Raw genomic sequence first — 19,960 nt, 5'->3', positions numbered from 1 at the left:
AGGAAAAATAAAGGTGAATAGAATATAGTGAGGCAAACAAGCCAGATGATGTTCCACCCAGTGACTTCTACCTACTTATGGCCAGCAGAGGAGGTCAACACATCCTTGGGCTTCAGGAAAGCTTTACATACTGAGTATTTTCAATACTGCCTGACAACTTAAACAAAATATTTCTTTAAGTGAGTAAGTAGGGGAGAATGGGCATTGGAAAAGAAGCTAAAAGTAACTGCTATATTAGGATATAAATATAAAAAAGAATCAACATCATAAACTCCACTTGACAAAAATGCCATTAAGTGAGAAGAAAAGTATATAGCACATATAATGTTTCATTATGATAAATGAAATCACTCAGGAGATATTCAGACATACCTTTGTCATGTATTGATATCTTCAAAGAGTAAATATTATATACCAAACTATGGAATAAAACTTCAGGTTTATTTTAGGGTATAGCTATTGACATAAATGTTTATACTAAAACATAACAACTGAAAATAAATAAATAATGGACCAACCTAAGGATTAGACACTGTTAAAGGTAATATACCACACTCTTAAGGTTTACATTTTCCATTCCGTTTAAATTATTTTGTGGCTACTCAGTGAAGAGATGAGGCTGAGCCACCCTTGTACCGATTACATTCCTAGGGTCTCCCTCTACTGTGAATCCTTACAAGTCAACAAAGAGGAATCATGGAAAGATCTTCCAAAATTAATACACTGACAGGTTTTTCATCCAAGGAGTATTTAATATTTTTCCTAATGTAAAAGCTATCATTAAAGGCATTCCCTCAATCTTTATATTCTGTGCAGTGAGTTCTCAGTTTCCTAAGAATGGGAAAAATGGAAGACTTTCCAGTATTGATTACATTTAACAGGACTTTCTCCCCAGAAAGTCCTGTTAAATGTAATCTCACATCTCTCAAAAACTGAGAGAAAAAACAAAAACAAAACAAAACAAAAAACTGAGAGAACATTAAGGCTTTCCTGTTGCATTCAGAGTACCTCACCATCGTTTGCTCAGTAATGTGAATGTTTGTGCAGTGGGGTTTTCACATTCCTTATATGAGTATTTCTCTGTACTGATTTATCACGTGTACTGGGCACATTAAGGTGAGTTTGAGCTGAAAGCTTTCCACAAAGATTGTACTCATAAGGTTTTTCTCCAGAGTGAATTAACCTGAGAGTTGCTCAATGATACTTCATATCAAATCGATGGAAAGCTGAAGGCCTTTCTTCACTGATTTCATGACAACCTTCGCAGATGTTTCCCAAGGATCTCTCTCCTGGTATACACTCCTTGTGTAGTCTTCTTCCACATTGTATCAGGATTGGTCTGTGTGTCCAATACAATATGGAAGTGATAACATGCCCTTCCAAGGCTAGATTATAAAAGACAACATGGCTTCGGCATTAGCTCTCCCTCAGATTAAATGCTTTGGAGGGAACCTGATGCTACACAAAAATGCTCAGGCCCACAGAAAATCCCACATGGTGAGGAAATGAAGGTTCCCTGGCAACATCCAACACTAACTTTCCAGGCATGTGAGTCAGCCATTTTAGAAAAGACTCTTCAGTAAAAATACAGATGATTGTAGCTTCTGATGACAATCTTGACTACACCCTCATGAGAGACACTGAGCCAGAACTACAAAATTAAGCCGTCTATGAACTTCTGACTTTCAGAAATTGTGAGATAATAAGTGTTTGTTGCTTGAAGCCACTGTTCTGGAGGGAAATTGGCTAGGCAGCAACAGGTAACTAACACCTGGCAGGAATTACCACAAGTTGTCTGAGGGATTAAAAAATCAGTGAATGCTTTCCCAGTTATTGTATTCAAATCCACCTATTATGTATTTTCTTATGCACAGAAAGGTAAGAATTAGTGGTGAAAGACTTTCCACAATGGTTACATTCATAGGGTTTTTCCCCAGTGTGAGTTCTCACATGTTTCTTAACAGCTGAGAGATTATTAAAAGCTTTTCCACAGTTACTGCATTCATAGGGTTTCTCTCCAGTATGAATTCTTTTGTGCACAGTAAGAGAAAAGCTACTGCTGAAGGATTTGCCACACTGATTACACATATAGGGTTTTTCTCCAGTATGAGTTCTCATATGCTGTGTCAGATAGGAGCTCTTTCTGAAGGTTTTCCCACAATCATGGCACTCATAAGGCTTCTCCCCTGTATGGATACTATTGTGCCCAGTAAGAGAGGACCTCGTGCTGAAGGCCTTTCCACACAGATTACATTCATGATGATTCTCTCTCGTATGAATTCTCTTGTGGCTTTTGAGGTTACAACTAGTACGGAAAACATGAAAACACTGGTTACATTCATAAGGTTTTTCTCCAGTGTGAATTCTTACATGCAGTCTAAGGGATGAGGGATCGTTGAAGGCTTTCCCACAGTCATTGCATTCATAAGGTTTCTCCCCATTATGTATTCTCTTATGAATAGTAAGGTAAGATCTACTGCTGAAAGATTTTCCACACTGATTACAGTCATAGGGTTTTTCTCCAGTATGAATTCTCTTGTGCTGAGTAAGGTTAGATTTTGTGCTGAAGACTTTAAAACACTGATTACATTCATTAAGTTTCATTCCAACATGATTTCTTTCCTGTTGATAGAGATAAATAACTATAATTCATAATATTTTTAATATTCAGTGTTGTCATACAAATTCTCCCAGGAATTATGCTAATTAATATAATTGATGTTTTCACTATTTTCAGTGCTTGTATAAGACATCTGCCCAGTTTGAGCTCTTAGAAGTTAAAGATACAAGTCCTTACGATACAAGAGCATTTTTTGATAAATTTAAGACCACTTTATAATTCAACAGACAATATCTTAGTCACATTTAAGGAAATAATTTACTTCTGGAAACTCTCAGTGAAAAAACTAGTTTGAAGCTAACTTATAATTTTCTCCAAATTCACAATTTTTCCACATTATCTCTTCAGAGATACCATTTTATCTTGTGTAAATGATACTCCTTTTTATCTTGTGGCTGTTCTAACTTAGAGAATTCTTCTACTGTGAAAAACCAAGAATCACCATGTTAGTCTTACCGCTTTTACACCATTAGAACGTTTTTTCCTAAAAACATGCTTCTTAGGTGTTAACCATTTGGCTTTAAGTATAGTCTCCACATCTGAAACAAATTGAAAAGGAATTTAAGTTGGTAGAGAAAAGAAATAGTAAAGTATGCACATGAGTAAAGGTAGACTGAGAGATTAGGGTTTTTTAGGAGATTTGCAGTGAAAGGGATGAGTATGCAAATTGTAGGTTTTAAAGGATTCTAGAAGGATTAAGATTTGTCAGATTTATAAAAGAAGGAATTATCAGGGATGTAAAGTAGAAAGAAATTGGACAAAAAGTTAAAAAAGACTTAAAACAAAAACAAGGGGAGACAAAAGCCTCTGAGTCCAAAGTAAAGTATAAGATGCTGAACAGCAAGTTAAAAGGGAAAAAATGCTCATACCAAATGTTCTTGGCCATCTCCATCAGAAAAAAAGGGACATTTTACAAAGTTCTCTGATATTTCTTAATGTAATACTTCCATGTCCCAAATCACTGGCCACAGCTATTCCTCACAAAGAGTCATATCCCCTTGGTGCTCACCTGAACAAATGCCTGGGAGAATTCCTCTTTCCTCTGTCATCACCTTGTCTTCTTGCTCCAACTGAGAGATCAGGCTGAGTTTATCAACATGATACCCTAATTATGGAGAAAAGACATGTTGAAGGGGGACTGTGCAGGTGACAAGCAACTCCATGAAACTGAAGCCAACAATTCTAGAGGCCAAGTGAGACTTTTAGAGTAGTGGAATAATTGTACCTAAATTCTAATGAATACTATAACTCCCAAGGAACAAAAATATAAGTATCCTTATTCAATATCTAGGTGACAGGGCATAAATATCTAGGGGTTGACCCTTGAATGAGGGAATTAGGGGTACTGACTACCTGCACAGTCAAAACTCTGCATTTAATTCGATTCCCCCAAAACTTTAGTTGTCCCTTGGTATCCGTGGGAGATTGGACCTCCTGTGGATACCAAAATCCACAGATGCTCAAGTCCTTTATATAAAATGGCATAGAACAAGGCATACAGTTGGCTTTCTACATTCACAGATTCCCAACCCATGGATCAAAAATACTGTTTTTGATTGGTGGTTGGCTTAATCTTCAAATGTGAAGCCTGGGGTATGATGGATCAACTGTATAATTATTGAAAAAAATCCATGTATACCTATGTATAAATGGACCCATACAGTTCAAACCTGTTATTCAAGGGTCAACTATAGTCCCAAAGCCCATGTCAAAGTCTAAATTACATCAGAAGCTCTAAAGCTTTTAACCATGGAGATATAAAGTCCGGGTAAGAAACATATACTCAGTTCATAGGGTAGGCATCAGTCACAAAGCTCTGTGAGGGTGGAGAACATGTTTGTCTCATTCATCACTGTACTCCTAAACCTAGCACAGACCCAGGAACACAGAAGTGTGTAAGAAATTCTAGTGAGAAGTCATGACATTGGAAACAAGAAATACTAAACTCCAAAAGCCCATCCCTATACAAAAGCAATGAATAAACGGGCAAAAACTTTTAAGAGTTAACTTTATTAGAATTCTGCAGACTTATGAAAAGATTATAGCAACTGGGAAAATGCTTTTTTAAAAAAAATATATTTTATTGATTTTTTACAGAGAGGAAGGGAGAGAGATAGAGAGTTAGAAACATTGATGAGAGAGAAACATCGATCAGCTGCCTCCTGCACATCTCCTACTGGGGATGTGCCCGCAACCCAGGTACATGCCCTTGACCGGAATCGAACCTGGGACCTCTCAGTCGGCAGGCTGACGCTCTATCCACTGAGCCAAACCGGTTTCGGCGGAAAATGCTTAATCAAGGGAAAAATACAGCTGACATTTTAACCGATCCTTGATTAATTCTCTATTTCATGCTTTGGCTGTGACCTTGAAGACAACAGCCCACATTCCTAATATTGGAGGGAGCAGAATGGACCATTATCTCAAGGAACTGTGATTGTTTGTTTAGACCTTTTTGAAGGTTTGGCTCAAAGGGCTTGCCTTCATTTATCTAATCCCAAACTCTCCAAGGGCTGAGCTATGCTAAAGACATTTAAAGGCAAATATATCAGCCACCACCACCTGAAGTGAGGGAAAACTAGAAGAAAACAGAAGACTGACCGAAAACTTGGGAGGAAAAGTGTGGAGCAATATGTTTTGGGGAATTTTTTAAAAGGCTCTTTCATATTCCTTTTGTAGTTGAAAAAAGGGTGCTGTAATAAATAATAAATTCCTGCCCTAGCTGGTTTGGCTCAGTGGATAGAGCGTCAGCCTGAGGACTGAAGGGTCTTGGGTTCGATTCTGGTCAAGGGCGGGCACATGCCCGGTTGCGGGCTCAATCCCCCATAGGGGGCATGCAGGAGGCAGCCTATCAACAATTTTCTTATCATTGATGTTTCTATATTTTAAAAAATAGATCACAAATTCCTAATTGGACAGGTCATGGTGGGTAGTCATACAACACAACTTTGTTTTTTAGAATAGTTTATTGATTTTTAGCGAGAGGAAGGGAGGAGAGAAATGTCGATGTGAGAGTGCAACATCAATTGGCTGCCTCCTGCATGATGACCCCTACTGGGATCAAGCCCACAACCTGAGCGTAGATGCCTTTGACCAGAAATAGAACTGAGAACCCCCTGGTGCACGGGACAATGCCCAACCAACTAAGCAACACTAGCCAGGGCACAACATAACTTCTTTTTTTTTTTAACATAACTTCTTTAGTGAGAGGTTTTTAAGCAAGCCCTACCCATTGGTCTTGAGCATCTAAATCAGTGGTTCTCAACCTTCCTAATGCCACGACCCTTTAATACAGTTCCTCATGTTGTGATAACCCCCAACCATAAAATTATTTTTGTTGCTACTTCATAACTGTAATTTTGCTACTGTTATGAATCATAATGTACATATCTGATATGCAGGATGTATTTAGGCGACCCCTGTGAAAGGGTCGTTCGACCCCCAAAGGGGTCGCGACCCACAGGTTGAGAACTACTGATCTAAATTAACACAGCTTACTCCCCGAAGGCATGACCACCCTAAAGAAAGCGCATAATCTTAACCATCCTGTAATCTGACCTACACCTTGCCTGCTTCCATTTTCCTGTACTCTTCCTTGTGTTCCCTCCTTAATTTCAAATGCATAAAAGAAACTGAAAAACTGCTATTCTCCAGAGCATTTGAGATTTTGGTTCCTGGTAATTGTCATCAGTTTTGCTCAAATGAACTCTTATAAAAATTCTTTACAAGTTTTGGCCATTTTTGACATTGACACTTTTGATCTGGTAGCCCCGTGCATACTCGGGGTGGGCACATGCTCAGAAAAGACCTGAAAAAGCACTAAGTCCTCAGCTTTGGCTGACTTTTAGATTTTATTCATAAGCAGGCTGTGAAGGCTATGGCGAGTGTAAACCCCATTATATACTCAGAGCCCATCTGCAGAGACTAGGAGACATTTGTTTGTTTATGTTCCAGGTATACAAGTTTTCAACATAGCAGAGTCTTCAGTAGCCACACACAACAAATACAGACATTACCATATTAGTTCAGAAACATCACTAAACATACAGCAAAAACAAACCCTGGGGATGAGAAAAAGCTGATTCTAGAATTGCCATATGATAGTATCCCAAATGTCCAATTTTCAGCCAGTAAAATTATGAGGCAGGCAAAGAAATAAATTTATGGCCCATTATAGGAAAAAATATAGAAACGGTCCCTGAGGAAACCTAAACATTAAGCTTAGTAGATAGAGAATTTTTAAAAATATACTTTATTGATTTTAGAGAGAGAGGAAAGGAGAGGGAGGAAGGGAGGGCAGGCAGGAGAGAGAAGTATCAATGTGTGAGAGAAACATTGCTTGGTTGACTCCCATAACCTGGGTATGTGCCCTGACTGGAATCAAACCAGACCTTTTGGTGCACAGGATGATGCTCAAGCAACTGAGCCATACCGGCCAGGGCTAGATAAAGAATTTAAAACACCTATTTTAAATATGCTTAAAGACCTAAATGAAACCATGTACAAAGAACTAAAGGAAACAATAAGAACAAATACTGATCAAGTAGAAAACATGTTAAAGACAGAAAATATTTTAAAAAACTACATAGATATTTTGCAGTTGAAAAGTACAATAACACAAACAAAACATTAAGAAGAGGAGTTCAACAGCGGGCAGACTAAAGAATGAATGACCACAAAATAGGAAAATTTACAGTATATCACCTACTCTGAAAAATAGAAAAAAAAAAATGAACAGAGCCTAAATGACCTGTGGGATACCATCAAACATATCAACATACACATAATGGAGGTTCCTTAAGTAGAGAAGAGAATGAAGTAGAAAAGAATATTTGAAGAGATAATGGCTAAAGACTTAATCAAACTTGATGAAAAAACATAAATATACACTACCAAGATTGAAAAACCCCAGATAGGTTAAACTGAAAGAGACAGAGATCACTCCCAGCAGTAATGTATCTACTTTACAAGAAATGCTAATGGGACTCTTTCAGACTGAAATAAAAGGACAATGAATATGAACTAAAATCCACAAAAAGAAATAAACAACACTGATAAGGAAAATACATAGGTAAATATAATTGTCAATGACAATTGTTTTTTTGGGGGGAGGGGGGTTTATAACGCCTTCATTTCTGTTCTGTAACTCTTTTTTCCTATATGACTTAAAAGAGAAATGATGCCCTAGCCAGTTTGGCTCAGTGGATAGAGTGTTGGCCTGTGGACTGAAGGGTCCTGGGTTCGATTCCAGTCAAGGGCATGTACCTCTCTGGCCCAGGCCCTGGTTGGGGAGCATGCAAGAGGTAACCAATTGATGTGTCTCTCTCACATCGATGTTTCTCTCTCTTTCTGTCTCTTCCCCTTCCACTCACTCTAAAAACCAAATATCCTTGGGTCAGGAGTCAGGATTAAAAAAAAGAGAGAGAAATGCTTAAACCAATAATTGTAAATCTATGTTAATAGCCACACGATGTATAATATATAAGGGGTGATAAAGCATTATAAAGTGAGGGAGGGGGTGTGCACGGTATAGCTATATAGGAACAAAACTTTGGTATGCTATTGAACAAAGTTGGTATTAAATCAAAATAATTATAAATTAAAATGTTAATTATAATCCCCAGGACAGCCACTAAAAAATAACTAAAAAAAAATACCAATGTCACCCCAATAAATTCAATAAAAAAATAAAACTAAACTGAACAAAAAATGAGCAGGGAATTAAAATGGCCCACTAGAAAATATAGAACACAAAAAGTAAATAATAATGAAGGAATTGAGGAACAAATAGAACACAAATAACAAAATGGCATAAACAGGTTCTTCTTCATCAGTAACTACAGGCCCAGTGCACGAATTTGTGCACAGGTGGGGTCCCTTAACCTGGCCGGTAATTGGGGCCCTCTTGCCCAGTGCCCATCAGCTGGATCTCAGCAGCAAGCTAACCTACTGGTCAGAACGTCTTCCCCCTTGTGGTCAGTGTGTATCATAGCAACTGGTCGGACACTTAGAATATTACACTTTTATTATATAGGATTATCCTACATGTAAATGGATTAATCTGTGTCCAACTAAAAGGCAGATTTTGGCAGAGTGGACAAAACAATCATCCAATTATATGCTATCTATAGGACACTCACTTTACATCTAAAGACATTACTTGGTTGAAAGTCAACTGCTGGGAAAATTTATTCCATGAAAACAGCAGATAAAAGAGAGATTGTGTAGCTATATTAATTTCAGGCAAAATAGACTTTAAGACAAAAATTGCTATAAGACACAAAGAAAGATATTACTTAATAATAAAAAGGTAACTTCATCAAGAAAGTATAATAGAAACATATATGTACCTAACAACAGAGTTCAAAAATATATAAATTCAAAATTGACAGAACTGAAGGGAGAAATAAAGACTACAGTAATAGTTGCAGACTTCAACATACCACATTGAATAATAGGCAGAAACTAGTTAGAAGACCAACAAGGAAACAGAGGACTTAGCCAATCCTATACACTAACCACACCTAATCCTATATAATCAAAGGCTGATATGCAAATCGACCGAACGGCAGAATGACTGGTCACTATGACATGCACTGACCACCAGGGGCAGACCCTCAACACAGGAGCTGCCCCCTGGTGGTCAGGCACTCCCACCTCCCCGGCTGCCAGAGGGATGTCTGATTGCCAGCTTAGTCCAAATCCCTTGGGGAACAGACCTAAGCCAGCAGGTGCTCATCCCCGGAAGGGTCCCAGACTGCGAGAGGGTGCAGGCCGGGCTGAGGGACACCCCCACCCCAAGTGCACGAATTTCATGCACTGGGCCTCTAGTAGACATATAAAACAATCCATCCAACAACAGAATACATATTCATCTCAAGTGTATATGGAACATTCTTCAGAAGAGACCATATGTTAGGACACAAAACAAGTCTGAATAAACAATAACACAGAAATCATACAAAGTATCTTATCTGACCATAATAGAATCTTATTACAGATGAATAATAAAAGGATATGTAATTGGAAAACTTAATATTGTTAAGATGACAATACTAACCCAATTACAGCGATCTACAGATTCAATGTAATCACTATAAAAATTCCAACAGCTTTTTTTTTTTTTGCAAAAATGGACAAGCTGATCTTAAAATTTATATGAAATTGCAAGGGATCCTTAACAGACAAAACAGTTTTGAAAAAGAAAAAAGACTCATGCTTCCTGATATCAAAACTTAGTTTACATTACAAAGAAATGGTCATGAAGACAGGAGGTACTAGCACAAGGACAGACATATATATCAATGGAATAGAACTGAGTGTACAAAAACTCATATGACTATGGTCAAATAATTTTTGACAAGGGTGTGAAAAACTACAATGAGGAAAAGAATAGTCTCTTCTTCAAAAGTTTTGGGGCAACTTTTGCAAAAACAGTGGAGTTGACACTTCCTCCAAACCATGTAAAAATTAACTTAAAGCCCTGGCCAAGTGGCTCAGGTGGTTGAAGCATCATCCCATCCATATATATAAAAGGCTAATATGCAAAGTGTCCCCTTGGGAGTTCGACTGGGAGTTTGATCATTCGCAATGACATGCACTGACCACGAGGGGATGGTGCGGAAGGAAGGAGGGCCCTGGACGGCAGCCCGCAGCTGGGGAAGGAAGCACCTGGCTGGCAGCCAGCAGTCAGGGAAGGAAGGCCCCGAACAGCCCTGATCGTCAGCCAGGCCTAGGGACCCTACCCGTGCACGAACTTCATGCACTGGGCCTCTAGTATACTAATCTTCTAAAACTGAATCAAAAGAAACAGAAAATCTGAGCAGACTGATTACAGCTAATGAGATCAAAGCAGTAATAAAAATACTCCCAACAAACAAAAGTCCTGGACCCTTTTGTGCACTTGCTGGGACAGCAAACTGATGCAGCCCCTATGGAAAATAGTATGAAGAATCCTCAAAAATCTAAAAATAGATATACAACCCAGCAATTCCACTTCTGGGTATTTACCCAAAGAAACCAAAAACACTAATTTGAAAAGATACATGTATCCCTGTGCCCACTGCTGCATTATTTACAATAGTCACGATATGGAAGCAACCTAGGCGTCCATCAACAGATGAATGGATAACAAAAATGAGGTGCATATATACAATGGAATATTACGCAGCAATAAAAAAGAATGAAATCTTGCCATTTGTGACAACATGGATGACTCTAGAGCAGCAGTTCTCAACCTGTGGGTTGCGATCCCTTTGGTGGTCGAACGACCCTTTCACAGGGGTCGCCTAAGACCATCCTGCATATCAGATATTTACATTACGATTCATAACAGTAGCAACATTACAGTTATGAAGTAGCAACGAAAATAATTGTATGGTTGGGTTACAACATGAGGAACTGTATTTAAAGGGCCAGAAGGTTGAGAACCACTGCTCTAGAGGATATTATGCTAAATGAAATAAGTCAGGCAGAGAAAGGCAAATACCACTTTGTTACACTTCTACATGGAATTTCAAAAACAAAGGAACAAACAAAACAAAACAAAAACAGACTCACAGAAACATAAACCAAAGGGATGGTTGCCAGAAGGGAGGGGGTTGGGAGGATGGATGAAAAAGGAGAATACAGCCAATAATATTGTGATATGTTTGTACGGTGACAGATTATTACTAGAATTAGTGGGGTGATCACACTGTAAGGTATAGAAATATCAAATCATTATACTGTGCCCTAAAACTAATATAAGCAATATAATATTACATGCCAACTATACTTAAATTTAAAAAATTAAATTAAAAGAAGAAAATGGAAAGACACCACAGAAGGGGAGAAATTATTTGCAAATCATATTCTGAATAAGGGTATAGTATTCAGGATATGTAATGAACTTTTACAACCCAAGAACAAAAAGATAAATAACCAAATTTAAAAGGACTTGAATACAACATTTCTTCAAAGAAGATATACAAATAGTTAACAAGGAGACGGAAAAATGTTCAAGGTCATCAGTTAGGACAAAATGCAAATCAAAACAAGATGCCACTTCATACTATAATAAATGAATGGCTATAATAACAAAACAAAAACAAATGTTGGGGAAGATGTGGAGAAATCTGAACTCCTATATTGCTACAGATGCTGGAGAAACAGTTTGGCTGTTTCTTAGTAAGCTAAACATAGTAATATATGACCCAGCATTCCATTCCTAGATATATACCCAAGAGACGTGAAAACATAGGTTTAAATAAAAACTTGTATACAAAAATGCATAGCAGTATTATTTATAACAGCCCATTATGTGGAAACAACCCAAATGTTTATCAACCATTGAATGGATAAACAAAAAACTGTATACCCACAAAATGAAATATTATTCACTCATACAAAGGCATAAATAACTGAGATACATACTATAACACAGCCAAACCTTTATACATTATACTGTGTGAAAGAAGCCAGACACAAAGATCACATATTTTATGATCCGATGATATAAAATGTTCTAAAATAGGCAAATTCATAGAGACAGAAAGCAAATTAGTGGCTGCCAGCAGTTGGGAATGGGGAATGTAATGAGTATTGGCACTTAATGGGTGTGAGTTTCTTTTAGTGGTGAAGACAATTAATGCTGATGGCTGCACAACACTGTGAATACATCAAAGCCACTGAATTGTATACTTTAAAATGGTTATGATAGTAAATTTTATGTTATATGAATGTTGCCTCAATTTAAAAAAAAAGGAAAGACTTGTTGCTTGAGTTAAGAAATAAATGCAGGAATGGTGTCAGGCTTACCAAGCGATGCCAGGTTCCTGCAGTTCTCCAGCATCACATCTTTGTACAGTGTTTTTTGAGAAGGGTCCAGCAATGCCCACTCTTCTTGGGTAAACTCTATGGCCACATCCTTGAAGGTCACCATGTCCTAAAGTCATTGAAAACATTATGGCTTAGCCAAGGACCACTGACGTTATATAGGGAAAGGGCCAAGATGGCAAGAGTGGGGACCGGGAATTCAAAGCAGAAGGTGTATTTTGTATATCAGAGTTCTGGGCTCTACTCTAATTTGCTTAACATTGCAGAAATCGGAAATACTTGGTAAACATATGAATGATTTCCTAATGGCCACCATCAATTGCTTGAGTTTAGGAAACAGTCATGTCTTTCCTTAGTGTCCCCTTAAAAACCATCAGCAGAAAATGAGAGAGTGACCCTGCAGGAAACTTTGCAATGTAGTAAATACTGACATATACTGACCTTGTTTGGGCAGCCCCTCACCCTCCATTAGATGCTCAGAGATCCTGGATGCCTAAAGATCTGGTTTGGCTGTGAGGCTTCAGGTCATTGAAGATAACAAGTTCAACTGTGGCCAAAAATAATGATTTGGAAAAAGAAACATATGACTCACCGGTAACCAGCTTGTCAGGAAGCCATTAACAACCCCTTCCTCCTCTGTGCATCCTTTTTGAGGTGGTGTTGGGTACAGGGGAGACTGAACTGGAGAAGTAGAAATGAGTCATAAATAAGTCACAAGAATCCAGGTGTACTCTATACTCTAACACTCACAAACTCCCCTCCTACCTGTGAATAAACACACACACACACACACACACACACACACACACACACACACACCCTTTCATTAAAAAACCAGAGCAGAGCCCTGTCTCACCAGGGCCAGAAAACAGAGCTCAAGAGTCGCACTGCACTTGAGGAAGAGATTATTCATGCTTCACAGATGAGGAATTTGAAAATCCTAGGGACATCATTGTCATTTAATCAGGTTTATAAAAAGAATTAGAGATAAAATTCAAAAGCTCCTGCACATTTACCACACAGGTGACATCTCCACAGTCACACAAACTACTGAAATCCCAAATACCCAAAACCTAATTAGGTACTAGTGACCTCTGAGCTCCACTCCTGCCTCACCTGCTCAGCCCCTCCCCTACCTCCTCGGTGGTACAGGGGCCTTTAACACCTGGCCTCTGAGAGCTGCTGGGACCCCACAACTTACCAGAGGTGGGGAATAGAACCATGACACGATCCTATGAGCCAGTAAATTTTCCTAAACAACAGGGCACTGGGAAAACCAGGAAGCTTCTCTTCTTACTCCCACAATGCACTCTGGAATAAATAAGATAATACGAAAAATTCATAGCTTCTCTCTTTCTCTAGGTTACTGAGGACAAATCTATCTTAGCCTGCCCATCATGTTCTCCTTCAAAATGCAATGTCTGCTATTGGGCCTTTATTTTGTCTAGCAGCTGATAAACCGAGGGCTGTGTGATGGCAAAACTTGTCTTCTGTCCAGCATAGTAAGACCAGTACATTACTGCTCCACCCCATTTTATTATTTACTTATTTTAATCCTCACCCGAGGCAATATACTTTTTTAAATTTTATTTCAGAGAGAGAGGAAAAGAGAGACAGAGAGGAACATGGATGTGAGACAGATACATTGATCAGTTGCCTTCCATATGCGTTCTGACTAGGGATAGAACCCGAAACCTGGGTATGTGCTCTGACCAAGAATCAAACCCGTGACCCTCCAGTGCACGGGACAACTCTCCAACCAACTGAGCCACACCAGCCAGGGGCTGCTCCACCTCCTTTTAAATTCTCAGATTCACTTAGTCTCATCCATGTGGTTGTCACAATCACATTCCCACCTTCAAACCCTATTCACTTGAGACTTGGGCACCTGACTTCCATTATTCTTTCAGCCTCCAGTCCCACCTCACTCAGATGATCTCAGACTCACTGTGTTATGAGTTTGCTTCACTCCATCTTTGCCACACATTTCTATGGGCACCACCCTGGGCTTGCTCATCACCTGACACTGTTTCACTATCCAGAACAACAGTTCAGAAATTTCCCTCTCTCTGAACACAACCTCCCAAACTTTTACTTTGTTCACTCATTTTTTCCTTTCACTACATGTGTCTTCTACTACATAAAGAACTCAGTCCACCTACTGTCCTACCTTCTTGCTACCCATCAGTCACCTTCTCTCCTCATGTCATGCTTACCCAGCCTGGATTACCATGTCCCTCATTTCCACAAAGTTCCTTATCCCTATCCCCCACCTTCACAGTGCTCCGGCAGAACTCTGACCACATGATTCCAATCATCTGCCTGCTCTGTGGCAGCACTTGGGCAGACCAGCCTGCAGGAGAACTGAACTACTGTCACCTTTAGACAAACATGATCACCAACATGAAAAGAGCCCTCAACCCTGCAGGACAATCCTGTAAGTCAATGGAGCTTCCTACTAATCAAACCTTTTCTAATCTCTTTAAATCTCACCTTTTCCCTCTATGGCAATCAGCTTCCTATATAGCCTTAATGATTCAAGCCTCCTGATAGTCACGCCTGCATTTAACTAGGGCTGAGCTGTGTGACTAATAAAATACTGTGGAGGTGACTTCTAAGTCTGCGTCCTAAAAGGCACAGGAGTTTCCACCTTGGTCTCTTGCACGTTACTCTAAGCAGTGGTTCTCAACCTGTGGGTCGCGACCCCTTTGGCGGTCGAACGACCCTTTCACAGGTGTCGCCTAAGACCATCCTGCATATCAGATATTTACATTACGATTCATAACAGTAGCAACATTACAGTTATGAAGTAGCAACGAAAATAATTTTATGGTTGGGTCACAACATGAGGAACTGTATTTAAAGGGCCAGAAGGTTGAAAACTACTGCTCAAGGGGGAGCCATGCTGCAAGGACACGCACGTGGTCCTGTCGTGAGAGATACTTGGAGAGGAACTGAGGCCTCTCTCCAACAGCCAGCACAAATGCCAGCATGTGCGTGAACCACCTTGAAAGCGAACCTTTCAGCACCCGTCAAGCCTTCAGATGACTGCAGTTTCAGCTGATACCTGGCTAAGAAATCACGAAAGAGGGGGTTGGGGGGCAATGGGGGGGATAAGGACACATATGTAATACATTAATCAATAAAGAAAAAAATAGAGTATTAAAAAAAAAGAATTCTTCAGAAAAAAAGAAAAAGAAATCACCGAAGTCCCTGAGCCAGAACCTTGAACCTAAGATGAATTCCTGAACTACAAAAACTGTGAGACAGGAAATGACTACTATTATTTTAAGTGACTAAGCTTCTCAGCAACAGGTAAGGAATATACCCTGACCTTCAGCAGATGGCCCCACATCCTACTTCTCAAAGTGATCATCATGAGAGGACTCTACCTTCCTGATGTCAAAATGACAATCTGAACGTCGTTTCCTGCCGCTCTTCTGTTAGAAACCAGGAGCTGTCTCCCCTTTACAAGGCCAGAGTCTACAGCTTTGTTGTGTCCCATCCCACCTGCCCTTAGGAGCTGTACACTATTGATGACCTCTTGTCTACCCTTCCCTCCAAGCTCTCCCACTCTACTCACCATTAAACCCAATGCAGTATTTAGAATGAAATACGTCTAATAGCAGTTTTCTTTCCAGTTACTGCCCCATCTCTGCCTCTCAGTGTTTTCACTCTCTGTCTCATTTCCTCATGTCCCACTCACTCCTCAACACAGTATAATTTGTTTCTACCACTACCAATCCAACTGGTAGAACCACCAAAAATCTTATTCACAGAGATGTAGACTGCAACTACACTGATACCAGTTCTTATCAGTCAGATCAACAAAGACATGGCGGGCCACTTCTTTTATTGGCAAAGCTGTATGGAAATGCACTCTCATACATTGCTGGGGTACAACTCCTATGGAAGGAATTTGTCAATGTCAAGCAAAATCAAAAACATTTACTCTTTCACTGTCAATGGAACTTCTAGGGATCTATTGCAACGGTAACACACATACTAAAAGACCTGGGTGAGTTTAGTGTAAACCCTGACATTTTTTTCTTTTTTTGTAATGCAAATGCCTGACTTAAGCTTTGATTCCAAGACAACATCCATTTCAAAGAGGCATCCAGTTCAAATACAGCTGTCTCTAAAAAACACATCTGGCAGTCTCAGGGCTACATAAAGAGGCCAGCTGCCTCCGATACAGAGGCTCTTTATTTTAGAGATCTTGATTGATTTTAATTACTGACCATTTGGACTACCTGTTTGTTTTCTCTTCCTGCACTTCAAATTCTTGTTCTTATGTTTTAAATTCACCAATAAAGAGTGAACCCATGAACCTTAGGCCCCCACCCTACATCCCAATAAAAGCAGAACCCTAGGCCCATGAACTCTCTCTACCTATGACATTCCTGTGTGGGCTAAGGTGTGCTTTCTAGGTCTTGTAAGTTGCTAACCTGTATCTTTTCAGTTTCCTCATAGTTATTGGTGAAGGGCAATCATAATCAGAACCACAAGGGCTGGTCTGGAACTTCTAGGGATCTATTTCAACATTGGTTATTAATAGGCTGAGATCAGCACAGAACAGCGCGAGTATTCACTGTGGCCTTATTATACCGTAATATCAAAGGATTGGAAACAACACAAATGACCATCAATAGGGAATCAGTTCAATAAACTATGGGATACCCACATCATGAAGAAACATGCAGCCAAAAAAAGAAAAAGACAATTTCTATGTATTGATAAATTCTTATCTTCAATAAATGTAAGTGAAAAAAAATCAAAATACCAAGCAGCATATATAGAATGTAGTAACAGAATAAAATGTAATTCCATAAAACTAGCTTCTTGAGGTCTCTATGTGTATCCTCCCTGCACCTAAAGGATGAAAGCAATAAAGGGTGTGAGTGTGTACAGAGAGGGGAACATAAGACACTAAGAGTGAGTGTGGGCCAGGTGAAAAGGAGTTGTGGGGAGTCGATGACTCCTGGGCCTGTATGATAGGCAGGTTAACACTCCTGCTCCAAAGATGTCCACTTCGCAGAACCTGTGAATGTGCTACCTTATAAGGCAAAGAATTTTACAGATGTGATCAAGGTAAAGATCTTGAGATGGGGAGAGGATCCTGAATTATCCAGGTGGGTCCAATGTCATCACAAGGGTCCTTATAAAAGAGAAGCAGGAGGGTCAGGATCTGCAAAAGAGATGTGATGATGAAAAGAGAGGTCAGAGAGAGATAGAGACTGGAAGATGCTACACTGCTAGCTCTGAAGATGAAAAGAGAAGCATTAAGCCAAGGAAAGAATGCAGGCAGCCTCTATATGAAGATCAAGGCAAGGGAATGGATTCTCCCCTACAGACTCCAGAAGGAATGCAGTCCTGCCAACTCATTTAGGATTTCTGACCTCCAGAACCACAGGAAAATAAATTTGCAATGCATTAAGCCACAAAGTTTATAATTTTACAGCAGCTATAGGAAACTAATACAGCCTCTCACATCAAACCCTCCCTGAGCCTTGGTGTGAGTCCAGCAGACCCACACAACTGTGGCAGAATTTCCTTACCTGCTGCAGGTGGAGGATGGCTCCGTTCTCCCCACCAGGGACCCAATTTGTAGTTAGGAAGAGTCACAGTCACGGAGCTGAGGACAAAGAGAAGAGGTAGGATCCACCCAGCTCACAGAGCCCCAAGAGGAGAGGAAGCTGACAAGTTTCCTGGTACACTTTCAGACCCCAAGTCCCCCGTCAAGGTCTTTTGGCAGTTGGAGTTCACGTGAGGGCAGAAGGGAGCTCTGCTCAGGTTACAGATTCAGAGACTCCTACCTCCTCTTGGATATGTTGGTGCTGGGAAGGTCACAGAGAAAGGGCCTCTTCACACCAGTGTTGCCTAACAGAACTGTCAGTGACAGAAATGTTCTTTAATTCTGCTCTGCCCAGTGTGGCAGCCACTAGCCACAGGTGGCTACTGATCACTTGAAATATGGTCATTGGGACTGAGAAAATGAGTATTTAGTTGTATTTTTCATTGGTTTAATTGAAATGGCGACACGTGGCTAACGGCCATCGTGGTGGACAGAGGAGTCCTACATATACCCAGGCCTGACTTTCTTTCGGATGTGGAGGAGCGGACCTGTGAGTGGCAAAGTGGGGTGAAAACATGGACCTGGGAGAGGGTGATGCCTGCAGGTCTGCATGGACAGGAGCTAGGAGCATAGTAAATGCTCTGTGCTACCCGACAAATGCATGCATGAATGGAAGCATCATAATATTCTCTTAGTTCTAAACTCTAAGGTCTCTTTTTTTTTCTACTTCTTTCCTCCTCCACAGCCATTATCCAGGCCTGGGGTACAACCATCTTAATCCTAAACTTCTTCCTATCACCTTCTATCTTCCCTCTTAAGTCCTCATTCTTAATCCTGAAGTCCATTTTAACTGGCATGCAAAAACCAAGTGCTAACCACACATCCTCTTCAGTGTCTGCTCACTGGGTTTAGAAGAGTCCAAAGTAAGGCCTGATCTGGTCCTGCCTGCCAACTGTCCAGCCTGGCTCACACTCCTTCCCTAGGTTGTTGTCTTGGCTTCAGCCATCCCTGTCTTCCCAGTTTATGGAGAACCCCAGGCTCTCCTGCGTTTGGGGTTGTTTTCATGCAGTTCTCTCTGCCCAAAGTGCTCTCTTAAATGTACTCCCACACCTTCACTCTATTCTAGTTCTATGACTAGCAACATCCAGCCCCAACTTTAGCTCTCAAGCTAAATATCCGGCCTTCTCAAAATGACTTCCTTGTTCCCTCAGGTTGAGTCCTCTGTGCCAAGCTCCCACATCACTTATGTAATTAATTGTTTAGAATGTAAATTCCATGGAGGCAAGAAAAGGTCTACTTGGTTCTCCAGGGTCCCTCTGCATCTGGCCCAGGGCCTCGCTCATGGAGATGAACCATCCTGGTTTGCCTATGACTGTCCTGATTTGAACACTAAATGTCCTATATCCTGGCAAATCCCTTAGAGCTGAATAAATGAGGATGGCTGGTCCCCTAAACTGCACACTCAAAAAGGATCTGTTGCATGACAAGCAAATATTCCCCTCAAGAATGATATAGGAAAGCTAATAAAAAAGGCACAGATACGCATATGCACACGCACGTGTGTGTGTGTGTGTGTGTATGTGTGTGTGTGTATACACACATACACACACACAATTATTAAAGCCCAACAAATGAATATAAAATTACTTAAAATGCTTCTCTTCAATATGAATCACCAGACTGTTATTTCAGAAAAGTTTCAAGAAACAAAGTTAATTTCTATTAGAAGGCAAGTTGTGGAGGACAGTCTTTGGAAACTGGTACCCTACCCTTCAATCTCTAAGTTGTTGCTTAATATTCCTCCAAATGATTTTAAATCTCATTGAGAAAAAATCCCACTTGCCCAAAATTTATTTGTTTGCTGGTCAATTTAAATTTCTGTTACTAATATAAAAAAGTTAAAATCTTTTTGTTTCCCTGATGCCCTCATATTTTAAATCTTTGTGGAG

General features: G+C 39.9%; 1 protein-coding gene across 2 annotated transcripts; it reads right to left on the bottom strand.

Moving 5' to 3' along the window:
* Positions 1-1,161: 1,161 nt before the first annotated feature.
* ZNF558 (zinc finger protein 558) lies at positions 1,162-18,894 on the bottom strand. 2 transcript variants are annotated; one of them, XM_005866722.2, is made up of 7 exons: positions 17,995-18,894; positions 13,638-13,747; positions 13,029-13,117; positions 12,419-12,545; positions 3,630-3,725; positions 3,077-3,159; positions 1,162-2,622 (listed from the first exon to the last, which is right to left on the bottom strand). In XM_005866722.2, exons 2-7 carry the CDS (start codon positions 13,657-13,659, stop codon positions 1,840-1,842), a joined length of 1,200 nt encoding a protein of 399 aa, XP_005866784.1. In that variant the 5' UTR covers positions 13,660-13,747; positions 17,995-18,894; the 3' UTR covers positions 1,162-1,839. The 2 variants fall into 2 exon arrangements, with proteins under 2 accessions (XP_005866784.1, XP_014395569.1); XM_014540083.1 differs by having other exon boundaries at positions 2,218-2,305.
* Positions 18,895-19,960: the final 1,066 nt, after the last annotated feature.

The sequence above is a fragment of the Myotis brandtii genome, unplaced genomic scaffold, assembly GCF_000412655.1.
Source record: "Myotis brandtii unplaced genomic scaffold, ASM41265v1 scaffold236, whole genome shotgun sequence".
In the NCBI taxonomy this organism is placed as follows: domain Eukaryota; kingdom Metazoa; phylum Chordata; class Mammalia; order Chiroptera; family Vespertilionidae; genus Myotis; species Myotis brandtii.
Note: the sequence above shows the minus strand (reverse complement) of the source record. Positions and strands in the feature narration are given on the sequence as shown.

What these genes read in the sequence shown, in the direction of transcription:
- ZNF558 (XM_005866722.2), bottom strand. Translation starts at nt 13,659, where the DNA reads ATGGTTCTATTCCCCACCTCTG. An exon ending in CAGGAACCTGGCATCGCTTG is followed by an intron (nt 3,726 to 12,418) that starts GTAAGCCTGACA and finishes CTCCATAATTAG; the next exon opens with GGTATCATGTTGATAAACTC. An exon ending in GTTCTAATGGTGTAAAAGCG is followed by an intron (nt 2,623 to 3,076) that starts GTAAGACTAACA and finishes CTCTATCAACAG; the next exon opens with GAAAGAAATCATGTTGGAAT.